This window comes from Loxodonta africana, chromosome 9 (assembly GCF_030014295.1).
Source record: "Loxodonta africana isolate mLoxAfr1 chromosome 9, mLoxAfr1.hap2, whole genome shotgun sequence".
Classification (NCBI taxonomy): Eukaryota; Metazoa; Chordata; class Mammalia; order Proboscidea; family Elephantidae; genus Loxodonta; species Loxodonta africana.
In genome coordinates, this window is record NC_087350.1 from 19,045,235 (window position 1) to 19,066,705 (window position 21,471).

A 21,471-nucleotide genomic window follows, 5' to 3' on the forward strand; every position below is an offset into this window, starting at 1 on the left:
GAAAACGCCATCTCTGTTTGTTTCGTGATTAGATACAAGAAGGGGCACCGTAGTCGGCATAAGGCTTGCTCTTCCTTCCTGGACTCTTCCCAGCAAAAAAAAAAAAAAAAAAAAAAGCTTATACATTAACCCAGTGTAGGAATCAGGAATTATTTATGGTTTCCTGCAATCCTCCCCTGTATAATATGTCAGATTCAAACTGGAAACTATGTCTGGGATGAAATTCTACTTTAAAGAGGTTCCCGTGGTTCATTATGTATGACTGGTGACTGGTGGGTTTATACAAACAGCTGAATATTAATTATAATTTGGCGAAGAAGCAAATAAATAAATAAATTACTTTTATAAGATTTAGCCACTTTCCACGAAAGCTTTCATTTATCCAAAGAGAGGGCATCTTATGTGTACAGGTTGCTAACTGGGCAACTTCCAGCCCTTGGGGCCTGATTCTTAGATTAAACAGGAGGCTGGGCTGTACCTCTGCTGACTTCATGTTTAAATGGGAAAATAGAAAATATTTGCTAAGTAGAAAGATTCATTGTTGACATTTTCAGCCAGGTGGGAGCCTTGAGAATCTGAGATTGGACCTACATAGGAGGGAGTAGACCTTCTCACAGGCCACGAAGGACCTGATGGAGACCATTGCATTATATTTTGGCTACACAGCAGCTCTCCAGCTCTGCCAGCCCAGGGCTGTCCTTGAGTTCTCTAACCAAACCGAGGCAAACCAGTTGCCACTGAGTCAATTCTGACTCATGGACCCCATGTGTTAGAGTAGAACTGCTCCATAGGGTTTTCTTGGCTGTAATCTTCACAGAACCACATCGCCCGGCCTTCCTTCTATGGTATCACCAGGTGGGTTCAAATCACCAACCTTTACGTCAGCAGTCAACCACAATCCATTTGTCCCAGCAGAAACTTAAAAGCTGGGTTTCAATTGCTGCAAGGTTTGAGTGAGTCCTTTTGAATTTCCATAGCCCTGGGGCATGACATTACTGACAGATAAAAAGACTGCTATTTTTTTATAGGCCAAGTATCAAAGCAGAAGGACTGCGTTTGTATAAATACCCAAACGAGTCCACCAGGGAGACGTATTAAAAAACGAACAGCTCATAGCAAACCTATAGGACAGAGTAGAACTGCCTCTTAGGGCTTCCAAAGAGCAGCTGGTGAATTCGAACTACTGACCTTTTTTTAGTAGCTCAATTCTTAACCATTGTGCACCAGGGGTCCTAAAACCAAACCCATTGCTGTCGAATCAATTCCAACTCATGGCAACCCTATAGGACAGAGTAGAACTGCCCCACTGACAAAATTTCAGAATCTGAGGCAAAGATTTTGGAAACCCTGGTGGCATAGACGTTAAGTGCTACAGCTGCTAAACCAAAGGTCGGCAGTTCAAATCCGTCAGGTCCTCCTTGGAAACTCTATGGGGCAGTTCTACTATGTCCTGTAGGGTCGCTATAAGTCAGAATGGACTCGACGGCACTGGGTTTGCTTTTTGTTTTTTTTGAGGCAAAGATAAACAAGCCAGAGTTCACAGGAAATGTCCTCTGACTCAGGCTGTCATTGGCACAGAAGCTGACCAGAAGCAGAGTGACAGCCGCGGAAAAGGAACCTGGGCAAGGTGCTAAGTGGAGCTTCCATTCTAGTTAAACAGGCCAGCTCCCGTCACCCCACGTGAAATGGATCTGCTATTTCCTGGAGGGTTCTGTGGGAGACAGAGGAATGGTTTTTCAGGTTTAGGGTCCCTGGCCTTCCCTTGATGAAGGTTTGTCAGGGTGCCATTGCTTCTGACTTGGGAGGTCCATGGGGTGCCGGCTTCGAGGGTCAGGGTGTGTGAGGGAGCTTGGAGAGAGGGGGATATAGAAGCCACCATCCCCGCCTGCAGGTACATGCATCTCTCAGCGGCATTGCTTACAAGCCACTGACGAGTTGGAGGCCTCTGATCTAACTGTTTCTACCTTGTTGAGGGGCAGTGGTGGTTCAGTGGTAGAATTCTCACCTTCCATGCAGGAGACCCAGGTTCGACTCCTGGCCAATGGGCTTCATGTGTAACCAGAACCCATCTGTCAGTGGGGGCTTACGTGTTGCTCTGTTGCTGAAGGGGTTTCAACAAAGCTTCCAGACTAAGACGGACCAGGAGGAAAGGCCTGGAACTCTACTTCCAAAAATCAGCCTGTGAAAAACCTATGGATCACAATGGTCCGATTGGCACTTGATCATGGGGATGATGGGGCAGCGTTTCGTTCATTAGTCCATGGGGTTACCATGCGTGGGGACGAATTGATGACAGCTAACAACAACAACCCTTATTGACTTCAATGCTGTCCAAAGTAAGTTGGATCTAATAAAAACAAACAAGAGCAACAACAAAAAGAGTGGGGGAATGTCTGTGTGCTGTTAGCATGGACTCAGGATGGCCAGCCTGCCTCTCCTGAGATGGGCCAATCGAAGGGCTCCAGGACCAGGCTTGGGGCAGCAGGGTCAGGTCTGTGGTGACCAGGGTCAGGCTTGTGTTACTATTAAGTTGACCTAGGCAGTGGGTCCCCAGCAGCGATAGGAGGGAAACGGGGCTTAGGGATCCAAACACTTCCTTTTTGCTTGCAAATGGTTATGCAAACACACATGTGAGTTGGTTGCTGTCCTCTGGGTTATGGCCTCTGGCCAGGACATCTTTGGGGTCCTGGTGCTTGGGTGCCTCGGCTTTATAGCTTTTGGAAAGCAACTTGATCAGAACAGGCTTTGGACTCTGCCGATGCTGGGAAATCATTTTCTCTTGGATTCAAGCCTTCCTCTGCTTACTGAGAAAGGGAGACGGTTTGTTTTGGACGAGCACTGACATACATCACTTTGGTTCTTTTGGATGCCTCCACCACCCAGCACAGACCTCTGGGTGCCCTTGGTGTACAAGCAACAATTCAGGCCTTGGTTCAAGTGTCACCTCCTTAGAGAGACTTTCCCTGACCAGTCTTCCTTAAAAAAAGAAAAGAAAAGAAAAATCCATCCTGGTCTATGTCATCTCTTCCACTTAACTCTATCTGGAATTACCTTGTTTATTTCTTTGCTTGTTTATTATCTTTTCCCCACTAGTTTGTGAGCTCCGTGAGAGCAGGATCCTTGTCTGCGCGTTTACTGCTTTATCTCCAGTATCTAAAACAGGGCTTGAAACACGGTAAGCCCAAAAACCAAATTCATTGCCCTCAAGTCGATTCCGACTCATAGGAAGAGTAGGTGCTTAACAACATGCGTGGAATGAATGAATGTTTGACACGTGCAGAAATGTAAAAGCCGTGGGTGCAGCTAGTTGAACAAATGTGGACCAAACATATCTGAAGTGCGCTAAGATGGCTTGGGGAAGAATTCCATTTCTATTGGTGCTGAGTTGAGCATGTTTCTTTTGAGTGGTTTTGCCAGTGGAATCTTAGGTGGCAATACGCCTCCTCTCAAACTTTTTATTGGAGTGTCACACATACACGGTGCTCTGGCGGTACAGTGGTTAAGAGTTCAGGGGCTAACCAAAAGGCCAGCAGTTCAAATCCACCAGCCACTCCTTGTCGTATAGGGTCGCTATGAGTTGGAATCGACTCAGCGGCAATGGGTTTTTTAACATACACACGGAAGATTGCATCTATTATAAGGTTTTGTGTTGTTGCTGTTGGTAGCTGCTATTGAGCCAGCCTCTGACTCATGGTGAATCCGTGCTGCTCAGTCCTGCACCATCCCCATGACCTTTGTGACCCACAGGGTTTTCATCGGCTGATTTTCAAAAGTAGATCTCCAGGCCTTTCTTCCTAGTCCCTTTTAGTTTGGAAGCTCCACAGAAACTTGTCCAGCATCATAGCAACATACAAGCCTCCACCGAGCTCGTAAATTTTCACAAACTGGACATACCCAGGAAACCAGCACCCTAATCGAGATACAATACCTTATCAGTAGCCCTCTTTCAACCCCTCCATTTCCAGTGGTAACTGTCATCCTAATGGCATTGATTAGTTGTGTCTATTTTTTACCTTCATATAAATGGATTCATATCGTGTCAGGCTTCTTTTGCCCAGATTATTTTTGTGAAATTCATCCACATTGTTGCACGTGGCTGGAGATAGTTTACCCTCATTGCTGTATAGTATCCCATGGTGTGAAAAACCAAAACCAAACCCATTGCCGTCAAGTTGATTCTGACTCACAGCAACCCTGTAGGCCAGAGTAGAACCGCCTCATAGGGTTTCCAAGGCTGTAAATCTTTATGGAAGCAGACTGCCACATCTGTCTCCCACAGAGCAGCTGGCGGGTTCAAATCACCAACCTTTCAGTTAGCAGCCGAGCTGGTTAACTGCTGTGCCACCAGGGCTCCTTTCCCATAGTGTGAATACATCACAATGTATCTATTTAAATGTTAAGGAGCATTTGGGAAATTTGCAGTGTGGGGCTAGGACCCCCCCACTGTCTTTTCACCCACTGGTCTGTGTCTGTCAGTCTTGCCAGCAACAGCGCTTACTCCGGCCAACCTGATTCAGAAAAATAGCTTAAACCATAGAAAGGAAAGGTGAATAACCAGGCTTGAAAAGGAAGCGAAGTAAGGCTTTCCTGGGAATCCTGGTAACAAGAATTTGTGTACAACTTATTTAAGAAGGAATAGTGTAAGTTGCTGGACCTGCCTAAAACAGGGTTCCCTACCTGTGTTGTGTGGAGTTTTATAGTGTGATATGGACAAAAGAGACTCTGTGGTTAAGTCATTTGTGACAACTGTGGTTGAAAAGGTTTTACTTCTCAGACCTTTGATATGAGAGAGTATATTTTGACCTTCCAGAAGGGGGACATTTCCATAACTTGACTTTTTTCATGGAGCGTCCTCTCATATCTCAAGGGGTACTAGTGTTCCAAGGAACACAGATTTGGGAAATGCTGATCCCAAACAGAGTGAATGAATTGAAGTAACGGAAAATATGTTTGGGGCTGAGTTTTTAATGTGAAGACAGGGATTTGGGATGTTTTTTCTACAAAATAGGAAACCTTGAAAACAGATGATCATGCTATACTTCAGGAAGAGTAATCTGGCAAATGTGATAATAATAACATATTTTGTGTGGAGCGTCACAGTTTACAGAGTACCTTTAAGTACAGTACCTCCTCTAACCCAGAGGGGTGGGAGTTGTTAGTCCACATTAGCCCAGATCTAACCATTAATGAATTGTGCTCTTAGAAAGCTGAGGATCTAGGACAGGGGAAGACTCAGACACAGGATCATGTGTAAAACCAAATAAAGCAACCCACAGAATCACCAATAGCCCCAACATCACTGTAGGGCAGGAACCTGTAGCCCCCATTTTAAGACTTGGTCCTAGATTGAAATTGGTAATTTGAATCATGGATGTAGATGAGATCACCTTGGATAGAACATAGAGTAGAATGTGTAGAAGGCCTTGGGCAAAGACTGGGAGAATACCAACATATAAAGACCAGGTAAACGAAAAAGAATCTGCAAAGAATTCTGAGAAAGGAGCAGCTAGAGTCACTGAAGGAAAACCAAGAATACTGAGATACTCTTAAATGTTAACAAGCAGCCACCTAAGATGCATCAATTGGTCTCAACCCATCTGGATCAAAGGAGAATGAAGAACACCAAGGTCACAGGATAACTATGAGCCCGAGACAGAAAGGGCCACATGAACTAGAGACTTACATTATCCTGAGACCAGAAGAACTAGATGGTGCCTGGCCACAACTGACGACTGCCCTGACAAGGAGCACAACAGAGAACTCCTGAGGGAGCAGGAGAACAGTGGGATGCAGACCCCAAATTCTCATAAAAAGACCAGACTTAATGGTCTGACTGAGACTAGAAGAATCCCAGCGGTCATGGCCCCCAAACCTTCTGTTGGCCCAGGACAGGAATCATTCCCGAAGACTACTCATCAGACATGGAACGGACTGGACAATGGGTTGGAGAGAGATGCTGATGAAGAGTGAGCTACTTGTATCAGGTGGACACTTGAGACTGTGTTGGCATCTCCTGTCTGGAGGGGAGATAGGAGGGTTAGAAACTGGCAAAATCATCACGAAAGGAGAGACTGGAAGGATGGAGCGGGCTGACTCATTAGGGGGAGAGTAAGTGGGAGTATGGAGTAAGGTGTATATAAGCTTATATGTGACAGACTGACTTGATTTGTAAACTTTCACTTAAAGCACAATTATTAAAAAAAAAAAAGAATACTGAGATACAGAACTCAAGGCAAGACAGTAACTCGAAAAGATAGGAGTGGTCAACAGCTTCAATGCTTCAAAGAAGTCATGGAAGATGAGGGCTGGATTTATTGACTGGTGGCTGTGGCAGTGGTACAGATACACCACTCAGATAGCCCTTCAAGAGAGAAGCTCCCACAAGGAGAGCAGTTAGCTGGCAGCCTCCAGCTGTGGGCACCTTCAGGATCTGCCTCATCTTTCAAGCCAAGGCCATGTTCTTCTGGGCCAGGACCCAGCCAATGACTGAGAACAGTGGTGGTACAAGGGCTCACTATTTCTGGCCAGTTGGGTAATCTTTGCACTACAGCTCCATATTGCGTTCCCTTAGATTTCTCAGGGCTAGCCCTCAGTCTAATGCTCTTCCTACCCTTTCCTTCTTCCTTCCTTCTCTCCTTTCAGAGGTGTCAGAACTACATTTCAGTCTAAAGGATTTTCCTGCCTACTGCTCCTTCTTTTATCCTTTATCCTTCACAAGTATTGCCCCTAATAAATCTCTTGCATATCAAACATATAAGTCTACTTTCTGGAGAACTCGAATTGACACAGTGGCCACTGATGACTTCACTGAGAGACGTTTAGGCAGAGTTATTAAACTAGAAGCCAGATTAGGGTAAATTAAGCATTGATTGCTACGAGTTGGAATCAACACGATGACAATAGGTTAGGCATTGATGAAATGGCATAAGAGACTATAAAGAACTTCTTTGAGAAGGCCAGGGTGGCCCAAATGCTTTTGCCCATTTGAGAACAGAAACATCTTTTAAATATTCTATGGTCTCCAGAAACCAAGTAAAAAATAATCCATGTAATAATGACTAATCATTTTCTTTTTTGCTAGTTACAGTAACGTCTTCCTTAAAGATGTATTTCTTTTTGATGTCTTTGCATAAAGGAACACCTAAGAAATCCTGATGGATTACTGTAGCCTCCTTCTTTCCATTTATTGAATAATCCTCAATTTCTTACTTTTTAATCACCCCTACCAGATAACATGAAAGCTTTTTGAAAGATCTTTAGGATACGAAAGCGTTTATAAATTTCTGAAGATGATTTGTTGCCAGTGAATAGCTCGGGGTTTTGAGAAAAATCATCAAGAAAGGTCTATTTAAGAATTATTAGTTTCTAAAACCGAATATTTTTTTTTTTTAATGACTTGGAAGCATTAAAGGACCAGGACTAGTATTTTGGAAAAAATTTTCTGGAATGAGTCACCTGGATGGTTGGGAACAAATTCTGCTGGAACATTTTCTCTTACTTGAAAAGATGTGGGTATGTGTGAGGCAGGCATTCCTTCCTCCTATACTGCCAGGTTGGGAGTGGGGCTGGGGTGAAAGATTTGAGTTGACTAAAAAGTCTCTTGGGACCTCTATTTCTTGTAGTACGGTAGACTGGATAATCTGAGAGAATGTCATGCTAAAAAACCTAAAGTATGCTAAATTTTTAAAAGGCATTGATGAACGGCAAAAACATAGGGAATAGTCAGAAACCAAAAAAAATGAATTGTAACGGAAATTAGAGGGGTAAGTAAAGCGTTGTCTCTTTGAAGACAGCTGCCAAGCTACATGGCCTTAAATTTGTGTTTTCCTGGCTCAAATGGCTTAAGAGAAAAAAGACATAACCCAACCCCCGACTGAGGGAGACACTGTTCCCCTGTCACACAAAGATGGGATGATAAAGTAGATGTTAAAAAGAAACAAATTTAACAGCAGTAAAAAAAATATAATTTCAATTAAAAATTCAACGTATGCATTTAACGGAAGATTAGGCACAACTGAAGACAGAATACTGAACTAGAAGACAGATCTGCAGAAATTACAGAAAATGTAAGAAAGAGAGACAACAAAGTAGCAAATACAAAAGATATGTAATAAAAAACGGAAAATTAAACAAAAAGGGCTAACATGACCTATTCATAATTCTAGAAGCGGAAGAGAATAAGAATGGAAGGGGGGCATATTAGGAAAGATAATGGTTAGAAATTTCCCTGGTCTTATAAAAGACCTAGGCCTCAGCTTCAGGAGGACCAATAATCCCAGGCAGAAAAAATAAAAAGAAAGCCATTCCTGGAAGATTATATGTAGTGTTGGAATAATATCTCCAATATCCTGAGAGAAAACAACTCCCAACCTAGAACTGAACACCCAGAGACAATATATAGATTGAAATCAAGACATTTTCAGAAAAAGAAAAACTGAGTATTTTTTCCAGCAGACACTAAATGAAATTCTGGATGTACTTCAGGTAGTAGGAAAATAGTCCCTGATGGACAGAGGAGTGAAAGGAATGATAAACAAAGAAAGTAAAAATTTGTTCTAAATGTAAACAAAATTACCTGCAGAAAATAGCAACAGTGGTGTTTAATTAATTAAGTTACTTATTATTTTTTTTTTTTTAAAGAGATAAAAACATAATAAAAACGGCACACCAGTTTGGAGGGGAAACTTGGAGTTAAAATACTCTAAGGTCCTTGGTTTGTTTGGGAGGAGGGTAAAAATGTTGATTAACCATAGACTTGGTTACTGAGTAAACATAGTGGGTGAGAGATAATGGAAGCATCCAAATAAAAAAAGACGGTGTTCAGATTTGGGCAACAAGGTCAGTGATTGATGGTCATTTCACTAAGTGAGTCAGAAGTTAAATACAGGGGGAGGGTGAGTTTAGAGTTTAAGATGAAGAATTACATTTTGGGCACACTCAGTGTGAGATGCCTGTAGATCACCCAAGAGGATATGGTCACACCAAAGCAACTCGATGTGAGTCTGAAACTCAGAAGAAAGTTTAGGAATGGTGATGAAGATTTGGGATCGCCCACATACAGGTTAGTTAAAACCATGAAAATAAATGGAGAAGACCCTAGAAGATTGTGTTGTGTGAGACTAACCCTAGACTGAGGATAGTGTCTGTCTTAGTTATCTAGTGCTGCTATAACAGAAATACCACAAGTGGATCGCTTTAACAACAACAAAAAAAAATGTATTTTCTCACAGTCCAGTAGGCTACAAGTCCAAATTCAAGGCATCAGCTCCAGGGGAAGTCTTCCTCTCTCTGTCCAAAGGGCTCCAAAGGACAGGTTCTGCTCCTGGTTCTTCTTTCTCAGTGGTATAAGGTCCCCACTCTCTGCATGTTTCCATTTCATCTCTTGTAAGATAAAAGGGGTGCAGGCCACACTCCAGGGAAACTCCCTTTACATTGGATCAGGGATGTGACCCAAGCAAGGGTGTTATGTCGTACCCTAATCCTCTTTAACCACAAGCATAGATTATGATTTATAACACACAGGAAAATCACAAAATGGAGGGCAACCACACAATACTGGGAAACATGGCCTAACCAAGTTGACACATATTTTGGGGGGACACAATTCAATCCATGACAGTGTCCTAGGAAACAAATGGGATAACTTGAGAAATAGAAGCTCACCAAGAATACTTTATCAGTGAGGGCTCTTCAGAGAAACAGAACCAATAAGAGATTATGTCTATATCCATATACCCATACCTATGTTGTTGTTATGAGTCGGAATCGACTTGATGGCAGTGGTTTTGTTTTTTTTTATGTTGTTGTTGGAGCCCTAGTGGCACAGTGGTTAAGAGCTACGGCTGCTAACAAAAAAGGTCAGCAGTTCGAATCCACCAGCTGCTCCTTGGAAACCCTATGGGGCAGCTCTACTCTGTCCTATAGGGCCTCTATGAGTCGGAACCGACTTGACGGCACCTAACAACAACAATGTTGTTAGTTGCCCTCCAGTCATCTCCAGCTAATGGTGACCTTATGTGTAACAGAACAAAGATTGCTCAATCTTGTGCCATCTATACTTATATCTATATCTATCCATATGTCTATTTATTAAGAAATTTACTTAAAAGAATTGGCTCACACGATTGTAGGGGCTGGCAAGTCTGAAATCTGTGGGGCAGGCCAGCAGGCTAGAAACTCATCAGGAGTTAACACTGTAGTTGTGAGGCAGAATTTATTCTTCTTCAGGAAACCTCAGTTGTGCTCTTAAGGTCTTCAATTGATTGGATAAGGCCCACCCACACTATCAAGGGTAATCTTTAAAGTCAACTGACTATAGATGTTAACCACATCTACAAAATACCTCTACAGCAACACCTAGGCGAGTGTATGACAGATGAACCAGGTTTTAAATAATCCATGTCCCTGGATTCTCTTCATTCACTGCTTCTCAGTGCCTCCACCAGAGGATGGGAGGGAGAAATACTGAGTCAGGAACTTCTAAGCAGTTAAAGAAAAGCTTTGGGGTCACATACTATATGCTGCCCTGCCTCTGTTTGCAAAGTAACTACAGTTTGCCTGGACATAGGAGTTTAATCATTCTCGTTATTGGAGCAGTGATTAGCAGCAACTTTATAGGTGGTTGTTTCATTTCCAGAAAACAGTTAGTGTTTAAGAAAATGATTATAAAGTTACTAATTACTCCTGAGATCTAGACAGTCTCCAGCAGATAAATGTGGATATTAAAACACCACTTACCAGAAAACCAGAACGTCCATCTTGAGCAAGAGGAAGCCACTCTTCTTGGTTACGCTCTCTGGTTTCTCTTGCAGCTGGTGGGTCTCCCCAGGTTGTCACAACGGGTGGTTTGCAGTTGTACATTCCAGCACCCCACAACTCCTACTGTCATCATTGTGTTAAGTCTTGATCTAAATCCCCGATAGTTCGCTTCTCCCTGTATTTCTTTTTCTAAATTTTATTGTGATAAAACATATATAACAAAAATTTGCTATTTTAACCATTTCTAAGCTTACAATTCAGTGACATTAATTACGTTCACCATATCGTGCTGCCATCATCACTATTTCCCAAAGTTTTTCATCACTGCAAACAGAAACTCAGTAGCCCTTAAGCCATAACTCCCCAACTTCCCCTTCTCCCAGCCCCTAGTAACCACTAATAAACTCTGTCTCCCTGCATTTGCCTATCTAGATATTTTACATAAGTGGGGTCATACAATATTTGTCCTTTTGTGTCTGACTTATTTCACTTAGCATAACATTCTCAAGGCTCATCTATATCATAGCATGTACCGGAATTTCATTTCTCTTTATGGCTGAATGATACTCCACTGTATGGATATACCACATCTTCTTTATTCATTCATCCATTGATGGACATTTGGGTTGTTTCCACCTTTTGAATAATGCTGCAATGAACATTGGTATGCAAGTATCTGTGTGAGTCTCTGCTTTCAATTCTTTTGGTACACCTAGGAGTGGAATTGCTGGATTATATGGTAATTTTGTTTTACTTTTTGAGGAACTGCCAAAAGTTATTCCACTATGGCTACATCATTTTATATTCCCATCAGCAATACACCAGGATTCCAGTGTCTCCACATTCTCACCAGCACTTGTTATTTTCCATTTTCCTGATAACAGCCATCCTAAACCAGAAACCAGACCTGTTGCCTTTGAGTTGATTCCTACTCATAGCGACCCTATAGGACAGAGTAGAACTGCCCCATAGAGTTTCCAAGGAGCGCCTGGTGGATTTGAACTGCTGACCTTTTGGTTAGCAGCTGTAGCACTTAACCAACATGTCAACCAGGGTTTCCATAGCCATTCTAGTGGTTATGAAATGCCTCCTATATTTCTTGTTCTCTACCCAGAAGATTAGTAAAATCTTTAAGTCCCTACCTGAGGATAATATACCCTTATTCCTGTTTCAGCTCCATTTTATTGATGGGGCAACTGAGGAAGAGTAATATAAATGCCCTGGGCATGATGCAAAGCTCAGTGTTGAGAATCCCTGAACTCTATTCTGAAATAGCACTGATTTTTATCAAAGCAACAATGAGTATACTTTTTGGGTGTCAATATAGAAAACACTAAAGACAGATAAAAGATGTGAAGCATGTGTATAAATTCATAGACTATCTCTGAAAAATAAAGCTAATAACAGTGAACGATAACTGTGATTGCCCCTGGAGAGAGGAACTGGGAAGGAAGGAGGGAAACTATATGCTTTTCTCTACCCTTTGAATTTTTGATTATGGATCTAAATGAATAATTTCTTTTATAAAGATCAGCACAAAGCTAGTTCCTATGAGGTGGAGGTTAAAGATGTCTCAAATCTCCACCTTTTCCACACTGCTGTATCACTCCATCATGTTTAACATCAACTACTCCCTCTCCCTTCAGTACACTCCCTCCAGTCTTTGGGCTCCATAATTTGATGCAACTAACCAAACCATAAAAAGGAAATGGCTCACGCAGTTGTGAAGGCTGGCAAGTCCCAAATCCATGGGTTGGGTGTAGGCTTCTTCCACCCCACATGGCTGCAGGGGCTGAAAAGCCCAAACTGGCAGTTCAGACCACAGGCTGCTGGCTCACAAGGCTGTGGAAGCTGGCCAATCTGGTCAGATGATAGGCTGCTGGCTGTGAAGGCCAGGGAATTCCAGAATTGGCAGGTCAGACAGCAGGCCTCTGGCTCAAGTCCCAAGAACCAGAGGTCAGCTGATCACAAACTGGACACGATCCAGATGTAAAGAAAGACAGCCTCGCCAGGACACACACATATATCTTACACGCAGGCCACACCCCAGGGACGGGCATAACTTGAGTAAGGGTGGGACTTGAGTCACACCCTCTTGCAAGGCTGTGGTCCAAGACACACTGAACACCAATCCTGCCTCATCAACATGTAGAGGTCAGATCTACAATACATAAAATGGAGGACAACCATATAATATTGGGAATCATGGCTTAGCCAAGTTGACATACAACTCCAACTATCACAGGTTCCATACACCTTATTTGCATAGTCCCACTCAATCACTGTGTGTGAGTCACAAAGACCATGGCTAGAAGGAACATATTAATTCATTATACTGCAGGATCTGTATAGAAAAATTAATTAGAAATTATATAAAAAATAATAAATTCACTGGTAGAATATATATTCCAGGAAGGATAAAAAAGCACAATAATTATTACGTAATAGGTAAGTTCAACGAAATTACAAATAGGGATTTGACTAGAGCAATGCTAATCAGATGCTCCGTTTCACTATTTCCCTCAGGGTCTCTGCCCATCTATCCAGGCTACGAAGGACCAGGTGGGACCTCCATTAATTCCTGTGCAGAAAGCAGGATCCAGGATCTGACCTTAGTGGTGTCACTTCTGGGTCTTCAAAAGGGGACCACTACTGACTCCCACATTTCACAGCCACTCATTGGTGACAGAAATCCCACCCCTCCCAGGATAAAGGCAGCCCAGACATGGACTTAACTCATTCACATGCAAAACAAGTGGCCAGAGGCGAATGCTGGGCAGAGACTGGGGATGCCAGGGCAAGGGCGAGGGTACTGAGAGGTGTGGAGGGCTCCATGGAGCCCGTGTTCACGTGTCTGCCTTGGGGGAGGGCCTGTGGTTGTCCAGGATACTGCCAAGCAAGAGAAGTAGGGTATTAGGAGGATGGAGGAAGCTGATGGGGGAGTGCCACAGTTCAGGAGACACATGTGGAGGTGGGTCTGGCTTGTCCAGCCTCAGAGCAGACCACTAATCCACTAAAGGCAGATGGAAGAACAAAGGGGCCTCTGAGGCCTTCCTGATCAAACTGAACCTGACATCCACTTGTTATCCACCTGCTTGATCCACTTAGTACTGCTGTTCACAGCTGCTCCTGCCGTCTGGTGCCCAGGACATAGCTGGTGCTGTGGGTCAGTCCATCCCTGTTAGGAATGTCAGGCTTAATCGTGTTGTAATGGTGGAGAATCGACTGCGCACTCTCTGTGTCACTGCCCGGAGCCTCAGTTTCTCCCTCTGTAAATGAAACAATAGTCATAACTAACCTGGAAGGGTTGTTGGGAAGATTAAATGAGAAAATCCACTTGAAGTGACTAAGGAGTAAATGACATCCTAGCAAGTTCTGAATACACGTGGGCCAGTGCCCTCCCAGTCTTCACGCCCTAGCCCTGTCCATATTACGCCTGCTTAACAGAGGAAACAGGAGATTTGAAACAGCCCCGCTGAAGTCCCGAGTGTGTTTTAACAAGCTTTTCGGGGAAGCTGTGTGGAGAATGGATTAGGGAGGGAGGAGGTATCCGCAGGCTTCCAAATGAGGGCTGGGGGTGGGAACGAGGGCTCTTGGCAGTGGGATTCGAGAACTATTTTGTAGACATTCTCTCCAGGCCTTGATAACAGGTGGGGAGCGGGCACTTGGCTGAGAGCGCTGGCTCTGAGGGCGGGAGGAAGGTGGAAAGTAGGGCCCGCAGCTGCGGGGAGACCTTAGGGGGCGTGGGCGGAAGACGCGCGCTTAGGGACTCTGCAGAACCAGCGCCCCAGAAGGCGGCTGTCATTCCAGGGGCGGGTTCAGGCTGCGGCGCAGGAGGTCTACCTAGTGAGGGGGCCTCTTTCCCGGCGCAGCTGGCCCTTGGCTGGGTGGAGCCGGAGGTGTAAAGCCTGACTTCCTCCGTGGACAGTCAGCTCCTGGGTTGCCTGGCGTGGACCGTGCAGCCGCCCGGGCACTGCTGACTCGGCGTTTAGAACCGCCGGGAGTTTCCCCTCCGCGATTTCCTTCCTCCCCCGGCACCGCGCGGGCCTCTGTCGGCGTTCCCCTTTCCTCCAACCCTTCCCGCGCTCCGGTATCCAGCAAGTGTGGCCGGTCCGCTGCCCGTGATTTCGGTTAGACTCGCCGCTCCGGTCGGGTGAAGCCGGGTTTCCAGCCGGCCGTGGGCCAGACCGCAGCCAAGGCCACCGTGCACCTCCGGCGGCCGCAAGCCGGCCGCGTCCTGGCCCGGGACCCCTCCACTCGAGCCCCTTGACCCTGGCGCTGCCGCAGAGCGGTCTCGCCTTTCACCATCCCGCCTCGGGGCCTCTGGGGCAGCGGGGTGGCTGCCCTCTGAGCCGCGGGCATCAGTGGTGTTGCGCGCCCATAACGGAAGGGTGCAGGGGGATTCCCACCCATCGCCAGCTGTGGGGCCCCGCGGTCCCCGACTCGCGCCCCTCCCCGGGGCCACAAGGTCGGCTCTCTCACGTGCTCCCCGCGCCATAAGCCCACCCCCCAGTTTCGTGGCGGAAAGGCCCCGGCGCCCCGCCCGTCGGTGGAGAACTCAGTCGACCACCCTCGCTGCCTGTGCCCGAAGGGACGTGGGAACTTTCCTGAGGTTTGAGGCGAATGGCAGCGAACGCGCCCTCAAGGCGCAAGCAAGCCCCTGGAGTTTGCTTTCATGTTTCCCACCCATAAAGCCAGGGCTTAATTTAATGAGCTTTCTTTCTCTTTTCCCCAAAGGGAGAAAAAGAAACCTGATTCGGAGGCACAGGTTTTCTTCCCTGAGCTTGGGCGCTGTGTCCCGGCTCGGGGTTGGGGGCCCCGCCCGCGGGAGTTTCCAGCGGTGATCCCCAAAGGAAAGTTAAAATGAGCTTTACTTTGTTGGAAACAATTTCCACACGTACAGGCTCTAAGGTTGCCTGCTGGGTTGGAGGACAGCGCATGCGGGGAGAGAGGCGGATTCCCCGCACCTGCGGCTCTGGGTCAGGGTCTGGAAGGCTCCGGAGGCCCTCGCAGGCCCTCCAGGCGCAGGCGCTGCGCGCTGGGTGGTCGACACCATGCCAGCGAGGAACAGGCCCCCAGGAAAAGTCAAGCAGCCTGCTCAAGCAGCCTGCCGTGGCCGTGAGGGTGGCACTGCCCATCTGCGGACACTTCTGATTTCTGGTCACATCACCCCACCGGGACTCGGGGACTGACTCTTTCTCTGCCCTTTTGTTCGGCCCCTTGCCCCTCGTTTTGGAGGTTGGGTTAATGTTTGGCCAATCCAAAATAAGAACCTGACTACTAAAAAGTGCCCACATTTCTGCTCACTGGGGATTTTAAAGGCCAAGGGAGACTGAGGGAGAAAAAGTTGTGGTCTTCTCATACTTTTGGGCCTGGCCAACTCCCAAGCTCTAGAATTTGGGGTGCCCTTTTCTGATCACTCTACCGAAAACACGTGTTTTCTCCCTCACTTGAATTCTGGAAGCCTTCTTTGCTTCCTCCCTGGGAAAGCATGGCATGGTTTGTGGCTGGCTTTCCTGGTGGGTCTCCTCCCTTTACACGCACATCCTCCTAGGGGACTATCTAGCTTCCTGGTACTTGCTTGTCTTCCCCATCATTGCCTAGTACACTGCTGCGCCTTCTGAGGTCTTTAGGAGCCACCGCATCCTTCGGGAACACAGCTTGCCCGGGGTCTCAGGAGGCATCTGGCATTGCTGTAAGGGCTCTCTGAAACTGGCTGGTTTTGCCTTTTCCTGGTGCCTCAGTGCATTGCTGCCCCGGGAGATGATTTGCCTGGTGATCTGTCTCAGGAGTGTCCCAAGTTCCTCAGTCAAAACCCCTCCCACTTTGCTGGGCTGCTTAAGTCTCTAGATAGCATTCTCCCCCCTGTGGGGTGGGAAGCCAGGTCATGTACTAAAACAGGATAATTGGGGATGTTTAAGAGGTCCCAGGGAGTCCCTGATTGGTGCAAATGGTTATGGTGCTCGGATGCTGACCAAAAGGTTGGAAGTTTGAGACCACCTAGAGGTACCCGGGAAGAAATTCCTGGAGATCTACTTCTGAAAAATCAGCCATTGAAAACCGTATGGAGCACAGTTCTATTCTGACACACGTAGGGTCGCCATGAGTCAGACTTAACTTCATGGCAACTGTTTTTTTTTTTTTAAGAGGTCTACATAGGATGAAGGTTTGCTGCAGTGGTTGGGCGGAATGGAAGAGAGATGACTGAGGAGGGAAACCTATGTGGTTTGCTGGGCAGGGCATGGGGCATGCGGGGCATTGAGATTGGTGGCATGAGGCTGGGGGTGGGGAGGAGGACTCAGTGGTCAGGGATGACCTGGAAGCAACCTGGGCCTTTGCCAGACAGCAGAGAAGGAAGGACGCTTAGCGTACTGTCAGTGGGAAGAGAGGGACATGAGTGCTGCAGGGGCAGATGGATGGGGAGATGGGCCAGGTGGAATGTTGGTAGCACCACGATGGCGCTGGCAGAGGGGGCAGAGTGAGCTGACTGATCGTATGAGAGCAGGGGTCTCATGCAGTGCATGTTAGCATTTATGTTTTGAAAAAGTAGTATGTTTTTGTGTTCCTATCAATGCTTTTATAATAGTTTTAGCAAAGAAGAAAATATATATGAAGTAGCTATTTTTTTTATTATGAGCCTTCTTTGAAGTTTATCTTTGTCCAGAGGCATGTCTCACTTTGCAAAAATAAAGGAAACCCAAAGTTAAAAGGTCCATTGGGAGGAAATAACTCATATTTTCGTTTTACAGGATGACTCATTACAGTTGCCTTGACCCCAGAACCCAGTGCTGTCGAGTCGAATCCGACTCATGGCGACTCTATAGAACAGGGTAGAACTTCCCCATAGAGTTTCCAAGGAGCGCCTGGCGGATTTGAACTGCCGACCCACTACGCCACCAGGGTTTCCAACAGTTGCCTTAGAGACATATAAGAAAGTCACAGATGCACACTTTTTATCCCCTTCCACATTATCTCAACCAATATAAAAAGAGTTTCAGTCATTTCTTTCAATGTCCAGCTACCCCAAAAGACATCTGTCCAAAGAGGCATTCCTGATTTTAAACTACAAGGCGGAGCAATAAGAAACCAAGCATTGTCAGTCGGACATTATCAGTGACAGAAAGGCCTCATACTTTTATATAATTGAGTTGTTGTCGTTAGGTGCTGTAGAGTCGGTTCTGACTCATAGCGACCCTATGTACAACAGAACGAAACACTGCCCGGGGCCTGCACCATCCTCACAATCATTATGCTTGAGCCCACTGTTGCAGCCATTGTATCAATCCATCTCATTCAGGGTCTTCCTCTCTTTTGCTGACCTTCCTCTACTTTACCAAGCATGATGTCCTTCTTCAGGGACTGGTCCCCCCTGACAACATATCCAGAGTACCTGAGACGAATTCTCGTCATCCTTGCTTCTAAGGAGCATTCTGGCTGTACTTCTTCCAAGACAGATTTGTTCATTCTTCTGGCAGTCCATGGTGTATTCAATATTCTTCACCAACACAGTAATTCAAAGGCGTCCATTCTTCTTCGGCCTTCCTTATTCATCACCCAGCTTTCGCATACATGTGACCAAAAAAAAAAAAAAAAAAAAAACACCAAACCCAGTGCCGTCGAGTCGATTCCGACTCATAGCGACCCTATTGGACAGAGTAGAACTGCCCCATAGAGTTTCCAAGGAGCACCTGGTGGATTCGAACTGCTGACCCTTTGGTTAGCAGCCGTAGCATGTGAGGTGATTGAAAACACCATGGCTTGGGTCAGGCGCATCTTAGTCTTCAAGGTGACATCTTTGCTTTTTAAAAATCAAAGATACGATTGAGACTGGTCCCCAGTTTGGAAATTTACGGGATAAATATAACCACCACAATTTGTTAACCTGCAGCAAAGTAAATAAGGCACATATTGACAAAGTCTAACCAGAAAAGTGATGCTACGTGTGGGTATTTTTATAGGAACTGAACGAAAACGTTAGGTCTTAAAGCAGGGCGTCGGCTCCAGCCAGAGCTCAGTGGCACATCCACTGTGTCATGGGGGAGGGAGGTTGGATCACAGAGGGGCCCCTGTGGAAACAGTGTATCTGGGGGGAGAGGTCAGGCAGGTGAGGCCTGCCCAGCAAAGAAATTCCAGCAAAGCAGCAATGCCTCAGAAGTCCTGTGAAACTCTGAAGATGAAAATGGATGCCTGTGCTCAACCCTAGACCCCCTGGGGAGGGACCTGGATATCAGTGTGTTTAAAAGCCTCCCCCAGGAAGCGGAGCCAAGATGGCGGACTAGGCAGACGCTACCTCGGATCCCTCTTACAACAAAGACATGGAAAAACAAGTGAATCGATCACATACATAACAATCTACGAACCCTGAACAACAAACACAGATTTAGAGACGGAGAACGAACTAATACGGGGAAGCAGCGATTGTTTCCAGAGCCTGGAGCCAGCGCACCAGTCAGGTACGGCACGAGCACAGAGAGCTGCTCCACCCCCATGAACTAACCCCGGGAGGGGGACCAGCCAGTTCCGCGGGCGGCGTGGGACGCAGCCGGTAGGAGAAGTCCCCGGGAGGCAGTGACTGGTCTCGGAGCAGGAAGAGCAGTGTCCCAGCCAGGCAACCGTCCCGCCGGGATTTGGACTGGACGCAGGTATGGCATAAACACGGAGAACTGCTCCACCCCCCTGAACTAACCCCGGGAAGGGGCCCAGCCGGGTCGCGTGGGCGGAGTGGGACGGAGCCGATAGGAGAAGTCCCCGGGAGGCAGCGACTGGTATTGGAGCGGGGAGATCAGCGTCCCAGCCGGGACACTCGGTCACGGCACAAGCACGGGGAGCTGCTCCACCCATCTGAACTAACCCTGGGAGGCGGCCCAACTGGTTCGCGGGGGCGGCACGGCCACGTGGCTGGAGGGACGAGAAGTCCCCGGGAGGCAGCGACTGATTTTGGAGTCAAGAGTGCACCGTCCCAGTAGGGGAGCCTTGACGCTGGGCGTGCGGCTGGAAGCAGAGGATCTGACCGTGACTCCAGTGGGCCAGACCCCCCAGGGGCAATCTCCACACAGCCAGCACACATAGGCGACGCGCCCTGCGGGAATCTCAGATATAATAGTCATTCCAAGCAAGACAAGCAACTCTGGCTATATTCTGAGGTGCTACTCTCCTATCTCTCTGTTCCCTCCCCCACCCTCCCCATGCGGCTTCATTAACATCCGAATAGCCTGAGCCAGAGGGAGAACTCTGATAGGGATCTGACTGCATTTTTTTTTTTTAGCTGATTACCTAGAAAAACTAGTTTCCCAGTGATGGCTCGGAGACAGCAGTCCATATCAAACCACATAAAGAAACAGACCATGACAGCTTCTCCAACCCCCCAAACAAAAGAATCAAAATCTTTCCCAAATGAAGATACAATCCTGGAATTATCAGATACAGAATATAAAAAACTAATTTACAGAATGCTTAAAGATATCACAAATGAAATTAGGATAACTGCAGAAAAAGCCAAGGAACACACCGATAAAACTGTTGAAGAACTCAAAAAGATTATTCAAGAACATAGTGGAAAAATTAATAAGTTGCAAGAATCCACAGAGAGACAACATGTAGAAATCCAAAAGATTAACAATAAAATTACAGAAATAGACAATGCAATAGGAAGTCAGAGGAGCAGACTCGAGCAATTAGAATGCAGACTGGGACATCTGGAGGACCAGGGAATCAATACCAACATAGCTGAAAAAAAATCAGATAAAAGAATTTAAAAAAATGAAGAAACCCTAAGAATTATGTGGGACTCTATCAAGAAGGATAACCTGCGGGTGATTGGAGTCCCAGAACAGGGAGGGATAACAGAAAACACAGAGAGAATAGTTGAAGAACTCCTGACAGAAAACTTCCCTGACATCATGAAAGACGAAAGGATATCTATCCAAGATGCTCATCGAACCCCATTTAAGATTGATCCAAAAAGAAAAACACCAAGACACATTATCATCAAACTCACCAAAACCAAAGATAAACAGAAAATTTTAAAAGCAGCCAGGGAGAAAACAAAGGTCTCCTTCAAGGGAGAATCAATAAGAATATGTTCTGACTACTCAGCAGAAACCATGCAGGTAAGAAGGGAATGGGACCACATATACAGAACACTGAAGGAGAAAAACTGCCAGCCAAGGATCATATATCCAGCAAAACTCTCTCTGAAATATGAAGGCGAAATTAAGATATTTACAGACAAACACAAGTTTAGAGAATTTGCAAAAACCAAACCAAAGCTACAAGAAATACTAAAGGATATTGTTTGGTCAGAGAACCAATAATATCAGATATCAGCACAACACAAGGTCACAAAACAGAACGTCCTGATATCAACTCAAATAGGGAAATCACAAAAACAAACAAATTAAGCTTAATTAAAAAAAAAAAATACACATAACAGGGAATCATGGAAGTCAATAGGTAAAAGATCACAATAATCAAAAAGAGGGACTAAATACAGGAGGCATTGAACTGCCATATGGAGAGTGATACAAGGTGATATAGAACAATACAAGTTAGGTTTTTACTTAGAAAAATAGGGGTAAATAATAAGGTAACCACAAAAAGGTATAACAACTCTATAACTCAAGATAAAAGCCAAGAAAAACGTAACGACTCAACTAGCATAAAGTCAAACACTATGAAAATGAGGATCTCACAATTTACTAAGAAAAACGCCTC

At 45.8% G+C, this 21,471-nt stretch overlaps 1 protein-coding gene across 4 annotated transcripts in view; it reads right to left on the reverse strand.

Annotated features, from left to right (window-relative positions):
• Positions 1–21,471, reverse strand: part of ERCC6L2 (ERCC excision repair 6 like 2) — a 167,345-nt gene that overhangs the window by 9,118 nt on the left and 136,756 nt on the right. For 2 of the 4 annotated variants that reach the window (XR_010322946.1, XR_010322945.1), the window contains exon 19: positions 10,738–14,027. Coding sequence is in view for 1 of the 4 variants with exons in the window: in XM_010587479.3 (XP_010585781.2) it covers positions 14,015–14,027 (13 nt within the window). In the remaining 3 variants the exon portion in view is untranslated. Of the gene's footprint in view, positions 1–9,199; positions 14,028–21,471 lie in introns of those variants that run through there. The other 2 variants (XR_010322947.1, XM_010587479.3) reach the window with 2 other exon arrangements.